Source organism: Aspergillus sydowii (assembly GCF_001890705.1).
Source record: "Aspergillus sydowii CBS 593.65 unplaced genomic scaffold ASPSYscaffold_17, whole genome shotgun sequence".
NCBI lineage: Eukaryota > Fungi > Ascomycota > Eurotiomycetes > Eurotiales > Aspergillaceae > Aspergillus > Aspergillus sydowii.
This window is the reverse complement of record NW_024467875.1, coordinates 681,472-703,665: the sequence shown is the minus strand read 5'-3', so window position 1 is coordinate 703,665 and position 22,194 is coordinate 681,472. Positions and strand designations below refer to the sequence as shown.

The window sequence follows — 22,194 nt, the reverse complement described above, 5'->3', positions numbered from 1 at the left end:
ACGCTATGTTTGCGCAAGCCGCATACGTCATTTGCGTTCTTTGGGGAGCTGAACACACCTGCACCAATGCAGACAGACTGGACTGAATAGATGCGGCAGGTAGGTCAGAAGTACTTTGGTGCATTTCCATTTGCAGATGGAATGGGCAAGGAGCCCGCTGCATCTGCGATGGATTTCGACGGCTTCAGGTGAGTGCTGGTAGAGATGCTTCCAGTCTACGAATTGCAATATATGAATTTCAACTTTCTTTGAAGCCACTGCCGGACTTGAGATCTAAACTCGAGCGAAGGCGACAACAAACGCCGTACGTGGCACAAAAGAGGTAGGACCAAGACAGATTTCATAACATAGTCAAGGCTTTGGGGATGGGAAACAATCCGGATGGGCTGGTTGTGGTAAGGGAAAGGTATTCTTTGAATAGTCGAAGCAATAGGCAAAATGTAAATTAAAAAGAAACCAACGAATATATGAATCGACGTGCCACGGATGGAGATAACCGGTTCACTGGCCATGTGCTGCCGCCGAATGAAGCTGGGGGCAAGAAAAAGGATAAAAAAAGCAAAAGGAGCACGGCGACCTGTCACGTTTCTCAAGAGCGGCATGTTATCAAAACATGCACGCAGATCAAAATGTAACTGTGCATCTCCCTCTGTCCCTGAAACTCCTGCATCTATGGCCCCCAGCTCTTATCGTGCGGGCAGTTTAGTCCTGCTTCCCATGGTCGATCCTGTCATCCATGCCGGACGCGAGTCCTTCATCTTTTCTTTACTCGGCGGGCTTCTCCTCGCCCTCAGCGGCGGGGGCATCCTCTTTCTTTTCGGCGGGGGCGTTTTCAGCAGCGGGCTCGGCCTCGGAAGAGGTCCAGAGAGTCTGAATCACGTTAGTGTAAACGTTTGACAAGCGTAGTTCAGAAATCGTCTTACCAGGTTATCCCTAAGAAGCTGCATGATCAGGGTGGAGTCCTTGTAGCTCTCTTCGCTCAGGGTGTCCAGCTCTGATTCGAAAGTTAGTAAACGCGTGTTATATCCGACAATACGGGCTTCACATACCGGCAATAGCATCATCGAAAGCAAGCTTGGCGAGGTGGCAAGCCTGGTCGGGGGAGTTGAGGATCTCGTAGTAGAAGACCGAGAAGTTGAGGGCCAGGCCGAGACGGATGGGGTGGGTAGGAGCAAGGTCCGTGGCAGCAACTTCGGTAGCAGCCTTGTAGGCCTCGAGGGAAGCATCAGCAGCACCCTTGCGGTTGTCGCCAATAGCGAACTCAGCAAGGTAACGGTGGTAGTCACCCTTCCTATTGGTGTGCGAAAAGACAGATTAGAGCCCATAATTACACTCGGCGGCATTGTCTTATCAAAGACCATCAAAACAGGCGCGGAAACTCACATCTTGTGGTAGAAGACCTTGGACTCGCCACTCTGGGCAGAGGGGATCAAGTGCTTGTCGAGAACCTCTAGGATGTCCTCACAGATCTTGGCCAGTTCGGCCTCAATCTTTTGGCGGTACTCCTTGATGAGAGAAACCTGAGACTCGTTGCCCTTGGACTCCTCTTTTTGCTCGATCGAGGTGACGATTCTCCAGGACGCACGGCGAGCACCGATAACGTTCTTGTAGGCGACGGAAAGAAGATTCCGCTCTTCAACGGTGAGTTCTACGTTCGAAGAGGCGACAACCTTCATGTTCTCGACCATTTCTGGATGAGGTTCGCCGTTAATATCAAAACGGTAATTCATACAAGGCTCTGGAATGAGTAAATAACGAACCTTCATAGCGCTCAGCCTGCTCAGCGAGCTTGGCTAGGTAAACAGCATCTTCGTGACCCATTTTGAGATAATCTAATCGAATGGAGAGAGACGACGTTAGCGACTATCGGCTAAAAGAGATAGGCGGTGATCCAGTGCGAAACGTTTGATGTGGCCCTTCACAGAGAAATTTAAATCAAAAAATACAAAACCAACGCAGCGAAAAAATAAAATGAAATAAAAAATCAAGCGAGTGCGAGGTCTAGACTGGAAAAAAATAGATGTGAGGGGTAGAGTGCGGCTATCACGGGGTGAGAGGAGTGAGGCTGTGAGCGAAGGCTGCCCTGGACTCTGCCCTGCACTAGGGAACCCCATCACACGGCTGATAGCACGGTACACCCCAGAATCCGACCACAGCCCACATCTATCCCGGTCGGGGAAAATAACAAATGGTACCGCAATGTAAAACCAGGCATCGCCTCTGTTGGTAGTATGTATACCGAGGAGCATGTTGATCGGGCAGTCCTCCACTTGGCTCGCGGCGAGTAAACAGCATCGCGGGTGTAGACGCCTAAGTCGACGGGGGTGATTCGAATACCATGGCACCTCGATTCGACGCAGGACCCCATTTGTAGACGATCCAGAAAAATCGACAGCGACCAGCCAGCGACTCCAAGCAACACAATCGATGAATTCGTAGATGACAATGATGGGCACGTTGAGGCGAAGGACCAGGGCGAGGGAGGGGAAGACCGTGGAAAACAACGGAAAAGAAAGACCACTCACCTGCGCGACGGGAACAACAACAATGAGAATTTGGTTATTAGAGGAAGTTGGTTATGAGGACGGAGATAAAGAAGCGGGAGAGACAGAGAATTGGAAGAGTGATAGGAGGTTGGAAAAGTGGAAGGGAGATGGAATGAGAAGAGCGAAGTCGCAAAAGGAGAGAAGTCGGCCTGGAAGAGGGGGACGCAGAGGTGGGAGGGGAGACTTCACACTCGCCATTTGCTGGGGCTGCCTCACCGTTCAACCGCCCACTGGGGGCGCCTTCTTCTCGACCTCAGGAGGCACGCTACGGGTGCTATTATTACTCGATCCTATCGACTTGCCTGGCTATTCTGATCTGTTCAATTGTTTACTTTGCCCCCTCGACCCCCAGGGAAGTGGAAGAAGGCGATTGTCCTCTTCTCTCCCTTCCTGTTGATTGTGTGTGTGGTTCAGCGGTGGGCCTCTTCGGCGTCATCCCTATTTCTCTCCGCCAATCGTCAGATCCCGCATTATTGAATGAGCCTCGCTGCTAGTGGTTTCTCGCGCCTGATTAATTGTTCACAAGCGCTATATTTACAATCGTGATGCGTAGCTGTTGACTCATGGGTCACAAGTTTACGGTGCTGTTCAATCGGATTCTACAGCAGTACTTATCATGATGAGCCTTTCTGTCCGCCCGCACCTTGAAACGCAGCTACCTCATCGGCCGGTTCCATGTTACATACTCCTCTCTTTCGGCCTCTTCTCCCCTATACCAAGCACATGATGGAAGATGAATATGCCATACATACCCCGTGCCTCAGGTGAAGGAAAATACGTTGTTTTGCTCAAGTCGCTCTGCACCCCTCGTAATCGTTCCGTATCTCACATGACTGCTCGTAACTGATGACTCATCCATATCACATGACCTAGGTGAGAGCTGCTGTCGTCATAGTTCAACCGCTTCCTCTGATTCGCGGGCCTCGGCCTTGCAGCCGCTGCCAGATTTCCAAGGCAACGAGTAAGAAGGTACATCAGCTTGTCTCAACATCAGAGCACCCCCTCCTCTTCCTCTCCTCCATCCATTCACCTTCATTCTCTTCATCGTGAAATCAAATCTTCTCTTACCTATCTCTCTCGACATTTCATTTACAATGATCCGTCAATCCGTCGCTCGTCCTCTCACCACGACAACCCGCGCCATCCTTACCCGGCCCTTCTCCGCAGTTGCTCCCAGAATGGGTGAAGGTGATACCGGTGCTACAAGGGCTGGCGGTGCCCAGGCCAGGTATGTGCAAAAATGACTACTCCTTCCTTTCGCGCCTGTACAGCGATATATTCAATGAGTATCCTGATGGCTTCTATTCGTTTTGTCGTCTACTGCACGCGCAACAGACATGATGTCATCTCTCACCCAGCCTCAAGAATCACCCCATTGAACATCAAAGCCAGATAACTAACCGACCCTGTCATTCAGCGACCAATTCCAGAAGCGTGAAGCTGCCCAGGAGAATCTCTACATCCACCAAAAAGAGCAGGAAAAGTAATCCATTCCGCCCTTCCTAGCCGCATTGACTGCTAGTAAACCCAACAAACGTCGCGGGCCCTCTTTTACTAATCTCAAATTGGAAATATAGGCTCCTTGCTCTCAAGAAGAAGGTGGAAGAACAGCGCAAGCACTTGGATGAGCTGGACAAGCACCTGTATGATTCTCTCCCTTCCTATAGAGCTAGCGCTCTGTTCAACCTCTCCCTGGTGGTACTTTTGGCTAATGCAAACCCGCGGTGCAGTGATGAATTCACCAAGGGCAGTAAATAGATTTTGATGACCGGCTATCTCTGAACGCGAACCACGGCAAAGTTGTCGGTGCTAGCGGGTGAAGAATATCCTGCTAGTTGCGTTATCCATATCATCGCATTATCTAGCGCTGATGTATTTGTCTCAATGTATTCTACATAATTGACACCCTTCTCAATCCACCACTCGGTATCCGATGCTCCGTATGCGAGAGAAAATAAGATATCATTAGGCCTAACCATATAGACTCCCCGACAAAAGCCTTCAAATTTGAACGAAGCACCGTAAATAGTAAGTTCCAGTCACCAAGTGCAATAGGTCGGTCCGTCATACACATCCCTACCTAGTATCATCCTCCTATTTTCATTAAAAGACAATCGAACGTCTATGCAACTAGTTTACCGACGTCCCATGTAAGAGCGGTAAAAGTCATCCGCAGCACTTCCATTCCCAGTGCCTGACATGCTGTACCCGTGTCCGAAGCGTGCGGACATCGATTGCCCAGCTTTCTGCGCGGCAGCAACCTTCTCCTGAAGTTCGGTGGTACCCACGTCGATGGTCTGCAATTGAGAAAGATGCGAGTTGAGAATGCGAACGATTTGAGAGATCTACATGTCCGAGTAGTTAGTAAGAATCTTGCTTTTCCATGAGAGCTGCCAGGTTCCCCTACCGGTTCGTCGGCCTTGTTTGTTTTGCTCAGCGTAGACGAGGCACTGTTAACTTCTTCGATCATACTGGTGAGGTCTTTGCCCATGTCGTCGAGACGTTCGGAAAGTTTTTCGGCAAGTTTGTAACTGTACGACTCTGTTAGCCAGTGAAAAAATAGGGGGTGAAGTGTGCAATTCAAATAGGTGTGTACGTACGTTCGCTCACGTTCCTGATCAGGACCTTGAAGAGCCTCGCCAGGGCCCACTTGCTTGGACATCATTTCATCGACTTCGCGCTCGTAGCGATCGAGCCACGAGGCCAACTCGTCTTGCTGTCCCTCAACAGATGCAAGCTGGCGTTCGACTTCCTGCGTGGCACGCTCGGCATCCACAGTACTGCCGTACAGTTTCTGCACCTTGGTACCATTTTCGACAAGCATCCTATCCCATTCGGCAACCTTCTCAGCCTGTTCCCGGAAATCCTTCTGGTACTTAGTCAGGTCAGTCGCCCATCGAGTGATAATTTCATCCATCGTCTTATTCTTCAGGCGCGATTGAGCTGGAGGAACCGGACCAGCAGTCGACGCGCCGAGAGTGGGAGCTCCAGTTGCTGTGGTGCTGCCCAAGCCAGTATTTGCGGTGGTGGTAGATGTCGTGGTAGCTCCGGACGTCGCAGTCAGCGATGGCTTGGTGTCGGTACCGGTTGTGGTTGTGGTTGCAGATGTGCTTGGAGGTTGGCTGGTCGTAGTCTCGGCCGGCTTGTTAAACAACCCCCCTGTAGAGGCTGCAGGCTGTGTGGTTGAAGTCTCCGCAGGCTTCGAAGCACCAAGACCGCCAAATAAGCCACCAGAGGGAGCGGCAGCTGGGGTCGATGAAGGGGTGGCGGACGATGCAGGCCCACCAAGGGAGAAAAGAGGCTTTTGTGGAGTAGCGGTAGATGCGGCTGTCTGAGTATTTGATGGATTGTTGATAGAAGGGAAAGCGGGCTTCGGCGCAGAATCCGGACCAGATGACGCTGGCGCGAAAAGCGTGGACGTTTGTGTTCCGGAGGCAGGTGCGGTTCCAAAGAGTGGCTTCGCGGTACTGTCTGCACTTGTCGTTGTCGCCGTTGACTCGGCTGGCTTGCTTGCACTCATATTCCCAAATAATCCGCCACCAGTAGCAGTGGAAGACGGTGCACTCACGGGCGTTTGTTGTGTAGATGGTTTAAGAAGGCTGTTCCCAGTAGACTGCCCAGCTCCTCCAAAGAGTGGCGGGGTTGACGTAGAGGGAGCCGTAGAAGAAGGCTGGGATCCCGATGAAGTTGTGGCTGTTCCGAAAAGACCTCCAGGTTTCTGCTGCCCGAAAAGAGATTGCCCCTGGGCTGGAGTGTTCCCTTGTGGCGGAGGTCCGGCAGGGGTAGTTGAGGGTTGGGCGCCGAAGAGTGAGCCTGTGCCAGACGACGCAGGAGTTGCCGCAGCGGCTCCAAAAAGACCACTTCCAGCAGGCTTGCTAGCTCCGCCAAATAATCCGCCGGGAGCGGTTGAGCCTGATGCGGGCGTCTCCGTCGGTTTGTTAGGTGTTTGTGATCCAGTACCAAACAGAGACGGCGATTGTGTACCGGAAGTCGCACCGGCCGCCGAATTTCCAAAGCTAAATGTGGGAGCACCACTGCCGCTGCCGGAGCCAGCACCAAATAGAGAAGAACTTTGGCCAGGCCCGGAGGTAGCCCCAAAGGACGGCGAAGAAGTGCCGCTTGCTCCTACATTTCCAAAGAGACCGCCGCCGCTAGATCCAGTGTTCGACGTGGCACCAGCAGACCCAAACATACCACCACTTGGAGCTCCCGACGAGGCCGGCGGCTTGAAACTAAATAGATTGGACATGGCGGAGACAGAAAGACACGAATATCGCGATAGGGCAGCCCTGAGGGAAATACAAACAGAATGTTAGCAGGCCATTCACACTTCAAGCAAGGCACAAGACGTGAAGATTCTTACTGCGCCCAGAGATAAAAGATATCTGTGACCCAGCAAACAAGTGTGGAGCACAGGAAGCAGGACTAACAGCAAGTTCAGCAACACGGTCAACACAAGACAATCGCCGGGATAATAAAGGATGCTGGAGCTTGGTCGCGAAGTTTGTTGCGGCACGACAGCCAATCATGGCTAGACGCGCTTATTTCACCTGCGTCTAACTTTCGCACCTCAGGCATCAGCTTTATCCAGCCTCAGGCGCTCAGGCCGACGGTCGAGACTGGACTTCGTCACCAGACGATCTGGATTCCATCCAAGCTGCACTCCGCCTCTCCAGTCTCGCTTCGTTTGTGCGTCGTTTTGCTTTCCGTCCAGCTCGGAGGCGCCATACTCACGCTCATATGAGCTTACTTGAAGCATAGAGCTAAACTCGATTTCCATGTCGGAACGCCCCTCTCCTCCATCCAGCTCGTACTTGGAGCCCCCGAGAAAGAGCGTGGAGCTTGAGGACCCAGGGGCCCCTGATCATAGTAAGACGCCCATGCACCCTCCCGGCTCGTTATTCGCCGGCATTTCTGTTGACTGATATTGCTGTTTCATAGCCTCCGATAGCGACGAAGAGCATTTCTCAGATGCCAGCGAAGGCAACTCACGTTCTCGGTCCCGCCCAGAGTCTCGTGCATCCCCTGTGCCCCGGACGCGAGTAGAAAAGGTGGACGATGTCCCTTCACACGGCGATATCCCAGGGACCAGTGCCTATGAGAAAAGAGAATTGGATGCTGTTCCTGATGAAGTTGAAGTGATCTCCCGTAGCAGGAGTCCTTCCACTGCGGGGCAGCCTCGCCGCTCCGTAACCCCAGAGGGTACACGTATTCCCCAGACTATGGTGGAAAAGGTTGACCCCGACCAACCAAGCTATGGTGATGTTCCTGGTACAGAAGCATACGAAAAACGGAAAGCGGATGCTGTCCCCGATGTTGTTACGAAAACTTCCGAATCTACAGGCACCTCCGGAACTCCTACGGGGTCTGACGAAGTCAACATTACGCCCACATCTGTGCCGGGAACGCTACTCTCTGAGGTTGACACTTCGCAAAATGATGAAACACTGCACCGCGGCCCCCTTGCTCATTGTAGGCGCCCGAGTGATACTTTGCCGGACACAACAGAGACTGTATCTGATCCTCCCGGTAAGTTTATCCAGTTCCTTTTCCCCCTTGGAGGGCTCAAAAACTCAGGGACGATTGACCAATTCAGACCCCGCGCCTCAAACAAGTAGCTCCCCAGATCCGGCTCACCCTCCACAACAATCAAAATTGACGGGGGATGGACTTACTGAAGCTGGTGGCGGCGATGACTTCGACGATTTCGCGGAGGGTCAAGATGACGATTTTGGGGACTTCGACGACGGTTTCCAAGAACCAGATGCGGACCTCGCTGAACCTGACTCTGTCTCTATACAACCGTCTCAGACACCAACTTCGCCATATGTTGTAAGTTCCCCGTCACTATCCGTGCCCAAGCATTATGCAATGCTGACCCGTTATATAGCCTCCTTTAATAGACTTTGAAGCTATTCAATCTTTCCCCGACCTGCTCACGACTCTTGAAGAACCTCTTGACCGACTTTTCCCTGCATCTAAAACTGCCCTTTCCAATCAATCCGAACTGGAACCCATTTCAAACTCCTCCGCCATCTTCAGCACTGAACGTTCCCTTTCCCTATGGTCTCAGCTAGTCGCCCCACCCCCGCTCCAGCCCCAGAATTGGGTCAAGTCCCGGATACGCCGCCTATTCCTCGTCTCCCTTGGCGTTCCGGTGGACTTGGACGAGATCCTCCCCGCATCTAAGCAAAAGAAGCTCATCCTCCCATCCATCAACATCGGCGGACCCAACTCGAACGGCCAGGGTTCACTATCTCGTTCCCAGAGCCTCGCCGGAAAAGGCTCCCAAAGCGGGCCAAACAGCCCCCGCGTCTCCAGTAGCGCAACTCGACAGCGGTCATCCAGACGGCGCGAACCGTCACCACCAGACCTCGATCTCACCTTAGTAAGACGGCTCTGCGCGACCACCGATGCCGCACTAGATGGGTTCACCGACGCAGAACTCCAAGCCCACGTCAAGGAGTTGGAAAAGCTTACATTGCGCGCCTCTAACGTCCTCGAATTCTGGCTTAAACGCCGAGACGGCCTCATAAGCGAAAAAGAGGCTTTCGAAGGGGTGATAGAGAATCTAGTCAGTCACGCCCGACGCGTAAGGAAATAAAAGCCAAAAAAGTACGATGCATAATGAGCGAATATCTGGAGCATAATATAAGTGTTTAATCATTCGCCGCCCTCCGTTTACCTTCGCCAGCCATAGATGGCCCTTTTTCTTTTTCTTTTCTTTCGTCTTGGGTTTGTACCTGCCTTACTACTTAATGCCAACTCGGTCTTTGCATCACGACATTTCTTCTCCCCCCCCTTTCTTACCATCTCTTTCCCAACCGATATTATCTTCTTTAAGGCGGTTCTTTTTGTGAGCAGTGAATTATAAGACAATATCACAGCACGTTTGGACTTCGGTTGGGCTCGCGGCAGCCTCGAATTAGCGTCGTGTATCAGTTTTTTTATGATATTACAAGCTTCACTTTTTTTTTCTTCGTTGTATAGTTTCAAATAATGCAAGATAATCCATGAGTATGATTAAAAGTGCAAGTACTATCTAATCTAGTAAGTAAAATCCCGATTTATCTATCAACCAGTCCACCCGATTTCTGGAAGAAGTTAAGAACGCAGACCGAAGCTGTACTCCATGTTTTGCAATAAAATGAAAACCTGAGACCAGACCTGGCCAGTCACCCAGCAAAATAACACCAACAATGATATTGTCGCTGGACTGTCCCATACTCGACTGATGGGAATATGCGAGGACGTGGGAAAGAAAAGAAAACATTATGCGAAAGTAATAGATCTTGGAAATACATCAAACATTAACCGGGGTATCTCGTGCAACAACCTGAGCGCCTGTAACTGTGCAAGTGCGGATGCAGTTGACCGAAATGGAAAGGAAAAAGAAAAAGCAGAGAAAAAGGGAAATTGGACAAGATTGTAAACATGTATATAGATGACAAATGAGGTTTGGCTCATCAGTCCAAGATAACGACCGTTGGTGGCTGGTTTTCATTCAGTACCCTCGCTGGTGTAGACGATGAACGGTCGATCTTTGGTCGTTGAAGCGATCCGCCCTCTAAAGTGCTCGGTTTTCGCTTTGATGCGATGCGAGAGGGTTGAGGCGTCTGTTTATCGGAAGATGCGAGGTCATCGTCCGTTTTCACCTCCCAAGTCCCATCAGCTTTGATTTGTAAAATGCGGGCACCGTCACACCGGCCGGTGCGTTCCAGCTCTTTGCGTACATTGGCCAGAAATTCATCCACGATTAGGCTTTGTGGGCGAGCATCCCGACGGCAAATGGGACACCTCCAATCTGCTTCTATGGCGGAACGATATCCGCATTTAAGGACACGAGTCTGCAGAAACGTGTCCTGATCGAAGCACTCCGTATGTTCACAGTGAGAACCACGCGTGGGAACTCCGAAGAGACGTGCAGTGAATGGATCAACGAGGGTAATCTTCAGATCGTCGCTCACGATGCTCAGCTCATCATCCTCATCCTCGGAATTACGCGCGAGTCTTCCACATATGCGCTTTTGTGATTCAGCAGCAGGCAAAGGCTGGGAGAGGGTCTTTGCAGTACCGAGCGACGTGAAGGTGAGTATTTCAACAGCCACGGCGTAGGTGAAGTTCTTTTGCTCGGCTGGGCCCGGGATGAAGTGAACATTAATGTTATTCACGCCTTCTTGGAGAGCTAGCGTAATGTCCAACGGGAGATCCCTAGTGTTGTGGATTTTACGTCGCGGCAAATGCTCCTGGCTGTTCACGAACATGTATATTGCAGTAGGCCATGCAGTCTCAGAAACACACCAAGAGTGCTCACTCAACTCCGTGGTTGATCGAGGAACTTTAACGCATCTTAGACGGTAGAGCTGAGTGCCCTCCTTCAATTTTTGAAGCATGCGATGCCCAGTTCCCGGATTCTCAAAAACGGGCCGGCGGTTGAAATCTTCCGCCGATAACGATACCTCCCATTTACAGGAGGCGTCATCTTTACTGAGAATCTTTGGATTCACCAGGAAGGAGGTAACACGTGGTAACAGCTCCGTTGGATTTTCTGCTCCTGTGGCATCAACATAAATGAATTGATTCACCGGGTCGCGAAGATGGGCCTGGTGGATCGCAAGTCGATTAGGATTTGGTCGCGTGTTCACCACCGGAGGCACATTTGGCCGCGGAAGTAACAAAGCGGGCATCTGAGCGGTTGGCTGTGGCTGTGGTGTTATATTCTGTACGCTCGGGTGCTGGACTCTGTAGCTTGCTGGCATATGCGGGTGATTGGGTGGGTGTTGAAGGGTCCTCACGATCTGCGGCACTGGTTGCTGGTGCTGCTGGGGCCCATAGTGAATGAAGCGTCTTTGCCCTAAAGGTGGAGCATCCTGTGCCATGTGTGGTGCAGTTGTCATGGCGGGTGATGAGACCGCGCCCGCTGTCTGGGATAGAAGTATCTGTGATGGAAGTATCTGTGGGCTGACGCCACCTTGCTGCATGGGCGGTTGGCTGAAATTCAGTCGTTGAGACGGGCCAGGCTGTGCCACGCTAGGGGAATTCATGATAGACGATGGAGCTGTGCCGTTCATCCTTTGTGTTACCGGATTTAGTTGCATATGAGAAGGATTTTGCGCAGTCTGCTGGGTCGTGTGTATAGACACGGAGTCTGATAACACCTGGCTTGAAGGCGGCAAACTGGAAGCGGAAGCTGCGATTCTGGATGGTCCTGTAGAAGCATTCCTTCGCATAGCCTCGATAGCGTCACGGTACATGACCACTATATGATCGTTTTCACGACGCCTCTGATCATGCGAAACTCGCGAAATAGTGCGGCCTCTGTAGTAATCGCGGTCCCTCGTGAAGATCTGGTACAGAGGATTTTCTAACGTAACACCGTGGATCCGCCGACAAAGGCATAGAAAAACGTTGTACTGCACCACTGATGACTCCGCATTGAGCAAGTTCACCATATCCTCCACAAGTGGTGGGTGTTGGGTTCTTTTCACTTTGTCTTCTAGGGCATCCCAGCCGTTCGCAAATCCAACAAAGATACGCTGCACTTTATCGACTGCCCACAGATACACTGGGTCTTGAAGTAGTTCAGGCAGAGGGAACGGGAAATTGACGAACCACTGCAAGAAGCCGGGTGAGACTCGGCGGTTGTCCACCAGAAGATTCCGGACAACAGCTAAGCCCCGTTCATTATCATGGGGGAAACCAGGAAGGTTGGGCAAGTGGGCCTCAGAAATGCTGCTCAGGCAGTAAATCTGATGAAGGGCGATATATACAATGTCTTGCTGCTCACAGGCACTGAATAGGAGATGAGCTCGTGGAATTTCCACTAGTTCCGAGAGCCTATTTTCCTGCGACGCTGTCCTTACGTGCACTTCCAGATTATGTTTCGCTCGCATGAAAAATCCAGGGTCAATGACCGAGCTAGGGCCGTTGAAGGTTGCCGGGAGGGCGGCATTATGCTGTTGTTGTTGCTGTTGATGTTGATGTTGCAGCACAGGGGCAGCAGCAGGAACACGAGCATTAGGAGTCGGATGGGCGCGGTTAGGGTAACTGGATCGACCTATATGAGTGCTTCCTCCCTGAGCTGGCATGCATGATTGATTGCTCGACAATGATGCGGGGGGCGTACTGGTAACGGGGCCATTCGACCGCGATCGCTGTTGAACCGAAGGAGCTTGTTGACTTGGAGGCGACGGAAACGCAGTTGTGGAGGGACTGAGTATGGGCGGCGGTCCATTATTTCTCTCAATGGCAGTTATCGGGCTGGCATGCGACCTGGGATGAATGGTGGGGTCGGGGGAAGGAAGTGAGGAAGCCGGCTCCTGCTGCAGATGATTCTGGCCCTGCTTTGGCTTCTGCCGTGACAATTGAGGCTCGACAGGTCCAGGAAGAGGTTGAACATGAGAGGCGGGGGAGCGGGTTATCGATGGAGGTGTATTGGAGGGGCGCGGGACCTGGACATTCCGGGCAGCGGCGGCGGCGACTGGGGTCTCAGTACTTCGATTTCCGCGGAATGATGCGAGATTCTGGAGTTGATTAGAAGGGAAATTTCGCATGCCTGCCAGACGCGTCGGTGAAGGCGACGAGACCGCGGCCACAGACTGCGCTGGAGCCGGCGAGCAAGCAGCGGGAGAGCCAGGATGGAAGGGAGGGAGAGCAACAGGAGGCGGAGGCGGAGGGGGAGCAGACGCCGGGTTTGACGCTGAGGGGGTGGACGATGGAATCGGCCTGGAATTGGACTCCGGCGTCGAAACTGGTGGATTCTGGAAGCTGTGCTGGCTTGCAACTGCGGTGGTCGACATCCACGATTTCCGCGCGCCGCCCAGGAAAATGTTGGCGGTGGAGTTGGATCTATTCAGATCCAAATCCTCCCGACCTTTCCGGCGATTATTATTAGCGAGGTCCGAAGCCATCCTGGCATGGTTGGGGATGGCGGAGGAGCTGGGAAGTGGGGATTGCGAGATGGATGTTTGATGCCAATAATATTTTGTTTGATTGCGATCAAGGTTGGCCGCCCCGAAGGTGGTTGGTTTCCTCTTTCGGACGAGCCTGATGTCGGTGAAGCAGAAAAAGAAACAAAGCGCTGGAGCAAAGGGGCAACATGGGGCTGTTATTTATCTTGACCGCTCTGGTAATTCACTTGATGATGCGAGACGATGCGATTTTGGTTGCTGGCGATGCGATCCTGAGATACTCTGGTCATACCTACTGCTTGGCCAAACAGACGCATTTATTCACTGCACTATCCACCATATTATTTACTATGCTGATCATTGTATTATTAATACACTGTTCACTGACTAACTAACTAACTAACTAGTTCACCAAGTAGTTATTCATAAATAGTGCTTCTATAAGTAGCGGCAGGCTACTCAGGCATCTTGCTACAGGCAGAACATGTCATGCATGTAAAACCAACAACAAACGACGAATCATCATACCATTAGAGCACCCCCGCTTCAAACATTTGGTAGCAGCATAGAATCATTCTGCTTTGGCTCTGCTTCAACTCTACCATGTATTGGATGCAAAAAATAAACGGTCGAGAGACCGATGTCTTCCTGTGGCCAGGGCTCATACAATGTTCCAATATGGTCGGAAAAGTCAGACCCTGTATATAAATGTTCAGCCAGTGTCGACTCGCTTGTGGTTGTACATTTCTGTACAGAAATGGCCAGTGGTTGTCAGTCGCAGGCGTCTCATCTCTATACCACACATATCGGGCTCGCCGGATTCCCATCAGGAAGCTCAAGTGGTCCGATGGTAAGGTTCTTGTACTGAAACTCCCCGCGCCGTTTAATATCGAACCCAATTTCTGTGATTCCCTCATGGCCTGTATCTATGACGATAACCAAGCCAATAATTTGTTGGTCCTGCACAAAATAAACTGTTCGAGGTCACTCTTGTTTGCGCCTTTCCCTGGCACATGCAGACGAAAATGAATCAGACAATAGAGTTATTCTGGATGCCGACCTCAGTCATGGTCTTTGTGTCTCAGCCGCTGTCATAGTTCTAATTCTCGAAGTACGATTTCCATACTTGGTCAGTAGGGGTCAGATGGGTCCAGAATCTGGGTTCTGAGGCTTCCCGTTGCACAAACAACTGCTTGATTGTGATCATTTTGAAAGTTAATAGTTCCGAGATGGCCACCAGTTTCTTGTTAGATCGCTCTGGTGCTGATGGTGTAGCGCCGGCGTTGGAAGCGAATCAAAATCTGGAGCGCGAAATGTCACACTGCGATGACTGGTCGTCTCAACACGTATAGCAGCGAGAATGTCTTGAATATTACCCTTCGCCGCGGATTTTGATCTCCTTGGTAGTGATTCCCAAAATGTAAACCCGAGTTCAAAGTAAGAAGCGCAACTGAGCTGGTGGAATACAGTCTCGGTTTGCAAGTAACGGTCATGTTCGTGCCCAAGCCTGAGCATGATGACCTCACAGTAGAGGGAATACACTTTCGCAGCTAATGATGCAGGTTCATGCTGTTCCATGGTTATTTCTGTATTCTCGATTGGCGTGGACTCAGTCGGTCATAGCCTGGCACTCCTGCCTTCTAGGATAGCAGAAGCACGTGCCACTTGAATCGAGAGCAAGGCATATTGGCTACTAGGTCGCATTGATTCAGTATAGCAGTCCAATGGCTGGGGCACAAATTGGTGTTCACGGTGATGAGGTTAACCCATTGTTCTGACCAGAAGGCAAGGTGGTTGAAAGAAGCAAGTGTGTCGGGCTGTGACTAGAATCTGACGGTTATATATCCCTATTTTCGCCCGCTCATGTACATATCTAATCTATCGTGGGGTTATTTGTGGGTTCTTTCCTGTGCCAATCACTTCTAGCCGCCTGGTATGATTGATCAACGAACCCAATGATGCCGGCATGCTAATCTTGTATAAAGTACAGGGGTACGAAGTATGGATGATGCATCTACTTATTTACTGTCGATCCTTTCGCTGAGAACCTCAAGACAGTGAGACATGCGCGAAGCCCTCCGGAGCCTGAAAGAGAGAGGAGCGAACATACCCACAAGCCAAGAATAAAGCTGCTACCATGCTTCCGTACGCATCTGTCACATATCCATTGTGATTATAGTTTGCGTTGAATCGGCAGAGAAGAAGCTGGAATGTCAATTGCCAACAGAGAGCAAGAGCACATGTGATCACGTGATATGGGCTGACCCGGTCCGAGCGCAGAAAGTGACGTTTTCGTTCTGAAGAATGGCAGAAAATGCGCAGGAACGAGTTGGTTGGTATGCTCCAGCCCGTCTGTTATTGCTGAACTCTACTGTGACTGGAAACAGCTCAGTGCGAATCACTAGTATTATGGGCTGTTGTTTGTGAGGCTACGTCGGCGCGTAGTATGGACTACTGGTGAGAAAGTGATGCTGGCTCCAATCACAGACACATCCAATAGTTGACACTTCAGCTTCGATGTGGATTGCAATCTCGCAGACCCTCTTCCTCACTTCCTCCATTGCCCTTATACACCGTGTGCATGCCGGCTTTTGCCACTCCATCTATGATCGAGTGTTCTTTCCTCTGCTCTCTCTCCTTCCTGGCCATTGGTCTCGAAACTCTGGGCCTCGACCAGCGCGAGCCGAACTTTTTGATTAAGCATCATTCAACTCGTCCCCCACTTGGAGATCCGGGAAATCCTTGACACTCATTTACTATCTTTATCATAGCTTATTTGTTCCTGATTCACTGAGAGAGCGGACGGAGGTAACGCCCGCAGCGCCGATCCCGCTCTTATATTAATCAATCCGATATTATATTAACTAAGGTCGACCGGAATACGGAGAATTCTAATCGCCTCTCCCTTTCTTCTCCCCTGTCCTCGTCGACCTCGCTGCCCGCTGCATCCCCTGGGCTCTCCTTGGGCTGAGCATCATGGCTCTTGATTCCGCGCCTCGTGCGTACCGCACAGGAGATCATCTTCTCGTCGTCCGTGAGTTTTGTCGCCTGTTCTCCCGGTCGCAATCGCTTCTCCCACCCCCACTCTACCATCATCCGCGCCTCGGCCTCGCTCCCCCCCTTCCCCTCTCGTTCGACGATGTGACTGACACGTGCGACTTAATATATAGATGATTTCGATGCGCGCTCAGAGGATGAACTCACCCTGCGACGGGGCGAAAAAATCGAGTTGGTCGAGTTAGATGATGGTTTCGGCGATGGGTGGTATCTAGGAAAAGACATCAAGACTGGAACGACAGGTCTTTTCCCAGGAGGTGCGTGGTTTGCTCAATCTCCTAAACAATGTCGCGATAGTTCACTAACATGGGCCGACCGCCATCCTTAGTCTATACCACGAAGGCGCCAAATATTCCTGTGCGACCTCGGACCGATGGCCTAGAATCAGATGCGCCCAAGGTGAATGAAACTGGGGAGTCAACGACTGCCCGAGAGACTCCCACGCCGGAAGCCAGCGACCTCGTCTCAACACCCAAGAGCGAAGATTCAACTCCGCACGCGTCTCGCCACGCTAGCATGACTGACCTTCGGGGTGCCCACGGATCAAACGAAACGAACCCCTCCCTCCTCGCACCGAAGCAGCAGCAGCAACAACAACAACAAAACCGGTCCAGCTCTTCCCCCCTGCCGAGCTCAACAATGGCTATGGATATCCAACAATCCATCCGCCAGACTCTCGGCCCACACATGAACGGTCAAGATAGCCCAGTTATGAACGAGACACTCAGTGTGATCGACGAGCATATCACAGATCTCAGCACTCCACGCCACAGCGTGAAGCCGTCAACTGACCAGAAAACGATCAATGACTCTGCAAGTGAATATAGTGCCCACATGGACAACCGGATGTCTTATATAAATGGTCATGAGACCGACGAGGAGGAAAATAACCAGCCCTCTGAGGAAGAGGTGCGGAAATGGGGCATTACGGAGACTGTCAAACAACTGCGTCAGCTAGGGTTGGAGGACAAGCACTGCAACATCTTTGAAGAACAGGAAATCACAGGAGATGTGCTTTTGGACATGAACCAGGATTTCATCATGATGAAGGAATTCGATTTCGGAGTGATGGGACGACGTTTGAAGACTTGGCATAGAATCAAATCGTTCCAAGAGGAGACAAAAGGTTACAAAGAACAGCCGTCCACTGCCCGGGGCTCAGTTGCTGCCTTTTCGACAGCGTCTGAAGAACGCTCTACGAGTCGTGCTGGTCAAACAGGGCCGCTGCGTCCGCGAGTACCAAATTACAGAGGCTCATTCAGTGGCACCACTCAGCATCCGCGACTGATGAGCAACAACGCCCATAGTGAGACGAGCTCCCCGATCACCCCGCAGACTCCATCGTTCATGGACCACTCGCGGCGGCCTTCTGCCGCGTCGATTAGGGAAATCAATCACCAAAGGCGGCATTCATCCATGGACACGACGAGCCGCTATTCAGGTGCTGGAGATATCTCTCCACATGTCGGAGCCGCTCACGGCAAGAAGGGATCCCTCGATCGTGGCTGGACAATGTCCCTTGGCGCACAGCGGGCAACCCCTCGTCCAGGAACTGCTTTAGGGGCTTCTAGCACTGGATCCCACCACCATGCCAACGGCATGGACTCGGCGGTGACTGACGATTTGGACCGTGGGTATTTCTCAGGACCGGAGACAGACTCGCGGATGCCGCGTAGAGTCCTACAGAAGCGAGCATCGGTGGCCGGCAGTGCCCATTCGTTGCAATCTAACCAAACTGATGAGCAGATCCGGTCCAACCAGAGGCATTCTCGAATCAGCAGCGTAGACTCAATTACAGATGGACCCCCGAATGCTTTGAACTCGGGAACCACATATCCTCTCCCTTCTTCCAAAGGCCGGCTGCGGAGCTTGAGTACCCGAATGACTTCTCAGCAATCATCTCGCAATACCGGACCCAAAGGGTCCGGGGGTGGATTTTTCTCATCCTTTGCACCCAGGGTCGGAAAGCCCGACTCGGACTCTGGGCGTTCCACGCCGCAACCGCTGCAGCAAATCAAAAGCGCTGCGCCAAAATTTCGACGTGCTGTTGGGCTACGAGCGATATCCGATACAGCTGGCAAGGGTAACGATACTTCCGTAGTTCCGGCATCCCCTGTTAATGATACCGACCCGGCAACTACTCGAACGGGTTCGACTACGCCTTCGACGTCGAAGAGTTCTGAGCGGCATAGCACCGACGGCTCCGGAAAGATGGCAGAAGGTGGCGCACTATTGCCCCGCGCGCGGCCTTCTCTCAAGGCCGGTGTGAAGTCGAAGAAGGACACGAGCGCTTACACAAGGGGCCTGGAAAGGAAGTCACCGCAGGAACAGATGGATGGATGTGATTTCTCTGGCTGGATGAAGAAACGGTCTTCAAACTTGATGACGACTTGGAAACCTCGCCTCTTTGTCTTGCGTGGTCGTCGTTTGTCATACTACTATTCGGAAAATGATACGGAGGAAAGGGGCCTGATTGATATCACCTCCCACCGAGTTCTCCGAGCCGACAATGACCCTATTATTACAATTCACGCAACCATCACAGGTTCTACCGTTTTGGCCACGTCCCCAGCCGGCAGTGCACCGGCCAACAATAATGGCTCGATCTCAGAAAACGGTTCGACGGCGGCAGAGTCAAAGCGCGGATCGCGCTTGGACAAGGAAGGACCATTTTTCTTCAAGCTAATCCCACCCAAGTCGTCTCGTACTGTGCAGTTTACAAAACCCGCAGTCCATTATTTCCAGGTCGACAGCGTCAAGGAAGGCCGCCTGTGGATGGCTGCGTTGATGAAGGCGACTATCGAACGGGACATTCACCTACCAATTGAAACCACCAATAAACAGAGAACCATCAGCCTCAAGGAGGCGCAGCTGACGAACCAGCGACCTCCCGCGTTAATGAATGAAGGCGAAGGGCCGGGTAAAGAGCCCCTGGTCGAAGACACTGCGGTTGAAGATGCTGCGGGTGAAGACGCCGCAAAGGAAGATGAAGGTTCTGGCTTGATGATCCAGGGTCTTGGCATGGAGCAAGTCGACTCGCCTGTTGATGTGGGTGATCTCAAGCGCTCCTCTAATCCGCTGGGTGACCTTGACACTGGTCCGTCGTCCTTGCTCCCAGATGCGGCTCGCAATTCTCAATGATTGATGCCACTCGTTTTCTCTCTTTCACTCTTCCCTAATATTCTATATTCCATTTCCTGACCTTTTATATTCTGTTTTGGCTTCTTGACTCTACCCCCGGCGTTAATGTGATATACCCCCCTGTTTCGGAACGTGTTTCAACCGTCGGCATCATCCTATTTATAATCTGACATGGGTTTCCTTTGGAGTGATTGGATTTTGGTGAGACACCGGATGATGATTTGGAACTTGTTGGACTGTCACGGAAGCAGCGAGGAAAATGTAAGACTGGATCAGTGTACGCAGAATTATATAGCATAATAACGACCCTTAGCTTGCTAGTGCTAATTGCAGTGTATTTCTAATATCCTACCCCGTGAAATTGCAAAATACGTATTTCTATGAAAACAACCTCAAATGCATGAGTTCAATGATCTGCGCTTTCCCCGCGCCGAGCCGCCAGCAGAATTCAATTTGTCTCCGATTCAAGCTTGTTTACTGTCTTCCCCTTTTTCATTCGAGAATCATCAATCAATTGTCGAACATGAAAGCCTAGCATAATAACCTTATTACTCCCTCCCTCCCTCCCTTCCTAGGTGGCCGCCTCCATGTCCCTCCGCTGGCTCCTCTCCCGCCTTCTTGTCGGCCTTCTCCCGCTTGCCGTCACCACCACCGTCTATCTCTACCTCTACCCCGTCTTCTCCGGCTGCGCATACCCTCTCCCTCTCGACCCTTCCAATGCCTCCTCGCACACCAGCGCATTCCTCCACACCCTTCAGCAACATGTCGTGCCGCAGTCCGCTCCCGAACCGGAACCAGCAATCTTCCGCCTCCTCGTCCTAGCCGACCCGCAGCTCGAGGGCGACAGCTCCCTCCCACGTCCGCAATACAAACTCGGAGCCAGACTCCAGAAACATTGGAACGATACTCTCACTTCAATAACTGCGACGCCATATCCGGTCCCCACCGAGGTGTGGAGGACTGTCTTGGAGGCTCTGCAGAGCCTCATACGGAAGGACATCCCGCGCGCTCTATCTGCCGTGCGAAAGCGGCTCGACCTTTTAGGAAACGATTATTACTTGGCTCATATCTATCGCACGCTACATTGGTGGACGCGGCCGACGCATGTTACGGTTTTGGGCGATCTGATTGGGAGCCAATGGGTGACGGATGAGGAGTTTCAACGCCGTGGAGAGCGGTATTGGCATCGCGTGTTTCGAGGGGGAAAACGGGTTAGTGATCAGATTACCCGGACAGGGGAAAAGGATTATGCTACTAGGAGTGGTGAAGAAGGGGGGACGGGGTTAGAGGAGCTGCCTTCTTCACCGTCTTGGGCTCACCGGATCATTAATATCGTGGGTAATCATGATGTTGGCTATTCCGGTGACGCGAGTGAGAAGCGCATTGAGCGCTTCGAGCATGTTTTCGGCCGCGCGAACTGGGATATCCGGTTCCAGCACCCTCACGTAGAGGGAGAGGGACGAGGGCTTAGGCCTACCCTGCACCTAATTAACCTGAACAGTCTAACGCTAGACGGGCCGCCATTCTCCCATGACGTCCAGGGCCATAGCTACGCCTACATTAACGATGTAATCTCGCACCGATCGTATCCAGTTGACGACCCCTCGACGTTCACTCTCCTCCTAACCCATCTTCCGCTACATAAACAAGATGGTGTTTGCACGGATGGGCCTTACTTTACCTATTTCGATGCAGACGACGAGCGAGAAGATCCGCCGCGGTGGAAGGCCGGCGGGTTGCGCGAACAAAACCATCTTAGCGAACATGTCACCACGAACGGTATCCTCGAGGGCCTCTTCGGTATGAGTGGTGATGAGGGTGCGGTAAACGGTGGGATTGGTCGCAACGGCTTGATCTTGACTGGCCACGACCACACGGGCTGTGACGTGGTTCATTCCATACACAAGTTACCACCGCCATCTAACAATAATGACCTACCGAACATCAATGACACTGTTCCCAATGAAGACCTCACCGGCCAACTAAGCTGGGCATGGAACGCAACCCACTACAACCGCTCCAAACCCCATAACAGCCGCCAACCCTCCTCGGCCCCCTCCATCAGAGAAATCACCCTCCGCTCCATGATGGGCGAGTACGGCGGAAACGCGGGTCTCTTGTCTCTGTGGTTCGACTCCAACGCCACGGAGTGGAAGTACGCGATATCGATGTGTCCCGCTGGCGTGCAACATATCTGGTGGGCAGTGCATGTGGTTGACCTCATAACGCTCATTGTCGCTGGATTGTACGTTGCGGTATCGGTTGTCGGTGCCGGCAGATTTGGACCATCGTCGCCGCGTCCAGTTGTCGGGGGTGATAAGAAGACGAGGTAATTAATGTAAATACTAGATGTGTATGTATCCATACGTCGTTGTTGCCAACACTTGGGAAATTGGGTTGAATGTGCATGTACAATAATTTTCCCTCTTTCTCCTTTTTCTTTCTAATATATAGTTTTAGGGTTTCATAGATGGCATGACGGAAATGATAGCTTATGTATTTCAACCAGGGACCCTCAATTGCAGATTACATCCGATAAA

At 51.7% G+C, this 22,194-nt stretch overlaps 9 protein-coding genes across 9 annotated transcripts; 5 read left to right on the top strand and 4 right to left on the bottom strand.

Annotated features, from left to right (window-relative positions):
• Positions 1-361: 361 nt before the first annotated feature.
• artA (14-3-3 adaptor artA) lies at positions 362-1,834 on the bottom strand. The gene is made up of 5 exons (XM_040848285.1): positions 1,761-1,834; positions 1,384-1,690; positions 1,050-1,291; positions 924-994; positions 362-870 (listed from the first exon to the last, which is right to left on the bottom strand). The coding sequence occupies exons 1-5, from the start codon at positions 1,819-1,821 to the stop codon at positions 766-768; spliced, it is 786 nt and encodes a 261-aa protein (XP_040697060.1). The 5' UTR covers positions 1,822-1,834; the 3' UTR covers positions 362-765.
• Positions 1,835-2,525: 691 nt separating this feature from the next.
• On the top strand, positions 2,526-3,320 carry ASPSYDRAFT_51392 (uncharacterized protein). The gene has a single exon (XM_040848284.1). It carries the CDS (start codon positions 2,548-2,550, stop codon positions 2,941-2,943), a length of 396 nt encoding a protein of 131 aa, XP_040697059.1. The 5' UTR covers positions 2,526-2,547; the 3' UTR covers positions 2,944-3,320.
• Positions 3,321-3,640: 320 nt separating this feature from the next.
• On the top strand, positions 3,641-4,190 carry ASPSYDRAFT_100080 (uncharacterized protein; the record flags this gene model as incomplete). The annotated part of the gene is made up of 3 exons (XM_040839709.1): positions 3,641-3,774; positions 3,964-4,029; positions 4,124-4,190. Coding segments are annotated over 3 exons (267 nt in total), but the record flags the coding sequence as incomplete, so codon positions are not given.
• Positions 4,191-4,681: 491 nt separating this feature from the next.
• ASPSYDRAFT_163133 (putative nucleoporin Nsp1) lies at positions 4,682-6,795 on the bottom strand (the record flags this gene model as incomplete). Its single annotated transcript, XM_040843138.1, has 3 exons — positions 4,682-4,891; positions 4,954-5,077; positions 5,147-6,795. The coding sequence occupies 3 exons, from the start codon at positions 6,793-6,795 to the stop codon at positions 4,682-4,684; spliced, it is 1,983 nt and encodes a 660-aa protein (XP_040697057.1).
• Positions 6,796-7,324: 529 nt separating this feature from the next.
• On the top strand, positions 7,325-9,150 carry ASPSYDRAFT_62404 (uncharacterized protein; the record flags this gene model as incomplete). The annotated part of the gene is made up of 4 exons (XM_040850121.1): positions 7,325-7,415; positions 7,488-8,075; positions 8,143-8,378; positions 8,437-9,150. The coding sequence occupies 4 exons, from the start codon at positions 7,325-7,327 to the stop codon at positions 9,148-9,150; spliced, it is 1,629 nt and encodes a 542-aa protein (XP_040697056.1).
• A 650-nt stretch (positions 9,151-9,800) lies between these two features.
• On the bottom strand, positions 9,801-10,980 carry ASPSYDRAFT_51387 (MIZ zinc finger domain protein). Its single transcript, XM_040848283.1, has one exon. It carries the CDS (start codon positions 10,937-10,939, stop codon positions 10,013-10,015), a length of 927 nt encoding a protein of 308 aa, XP_040697055.1. The 5' UTR covers positions 10,940-10,980; the 3' UTR covers positions 9,801-10,012.
• A 3,691-nt stretch (positions 10,981-14,671) lies between these two features.
• On the bottom strand, positions 14,672-15,034 carry ASPSYDRAFT_36797 (uncharacterized protein; the record flags this gene model as incomplete). The annotated part of the gene is made up of 1 exon (XM_040845473.1): positions 14,672-15,034. The coding sequence occupies one exon, from the start codon at positions 15,032-15,034 to the stop codon at positions 14,672-14,674; it is 363 nt and encodes a 120-aa protein (XP_040697054.1).
• Positions 15,035-16,079: 1,045 nt separating this feature from the next.
• ASPSYDRAFT_554031 (putative polarized growth protein (Boi2)) lies at positions 16,080-19,974 on the top strand. The gene is made up of 4 exons (XM_040849033.1): positions 16,080-16,490; positions 16,627-16,770; positions 16,842-19,915; positions 19,968-19,974. The coding sequence occupies exons 1-3, from the start codon at positions 16,433-16,435 to the stop codon at positions 19,652-19,654; spliced, it is 3,015 nt and encodes a 1,004-aa protein (XP_040697053.1). The 5' UTR covers positions 16,080-16,432; the 3' UTR covers positions 19,655-19,915; positions 19,968-19,974.
• Positions 19,971-22,194, top strand: ASPSYDRAFT_51382 (uncharacterized protein). The gene has a single exon (XM_040848282.1). The coding sequence runs from the start codon at positions 20,242-20,244 to the stop codon at positions 21,985-21,987; it is 1,746 nt and encodes a 581-aa protein (XP_040697052.1). The 5' UTR covers positions 19,971-20,241; the 3' UTR covers positions 21,988-22,194.

Bases quoted from the DNA above. Each gene is read 5' to 3' on its own strand.
- artA (XM_040848285.1), bottom strand. From the start codon at position 1,821: ATGGGTCACGAAGATGCTGTTTACCTAGCCAAGCTCGCTGAGCAGGCT. The intron at 1,292-1,383 runs GTGAGTTTCCGC...GCACACCAATAG, and splicing joins AAGGTCTTCTACCACAAGAT to GAAGGGTGACTACCACCGTT. The intron at 995-1,049 runs GTATGTGAAGCC...CTTTCGAATCAG, and splicing joins TTTCGATGATGCTATTGCCG to AGCTGGACACCCTGAGCGAA.
- ASPSYDRAFT_51392 (XM_040848284.1), top strand. From the start codon at position 2,548: ATGAGAATTTGGTTATTAGAGGAAGTTGGTTATGAGGACGGAGATAAA.
- ASPSYDRAFT_51387 (XM_040848283.1), bottom strand. From the start codon at position 10,939: ATGCTTCAAAAATTGAAGGAGGGCACTCAGCTCTACCGTCTAAGATGC.
- ASPSYDRAFT_554031 (XM_040849033.1), top strand. From the start codon at position 16,433: ATGGCTCTTGATTCCGCGCCTCGTGCGTACCGCACAGGAGATCATCTT. The intron at 16,491-16,626 runs GTGAGTTTTGTC...CTTAATATATAG, and splicing joins AGATCATCTTCTCGTCGTCC to ATGATTTCGATGCGCGCTCA. The intron at 16,771-16,841 runs GTGCGTGGTTTG...CGCCATCCTTAG, and splicing joins GACAGGTCTTTTCCCAGGAG to TCTATACCACGAAGGCGCCA.
- ASPSYDRAFT_51382 (XM_040848282.1), top strand. From the start codon at position 20,242: ATGTCCCTCCGCTGGCTCCTCTCCCGCCTTCTTGTCGGCCTTCTCCCG.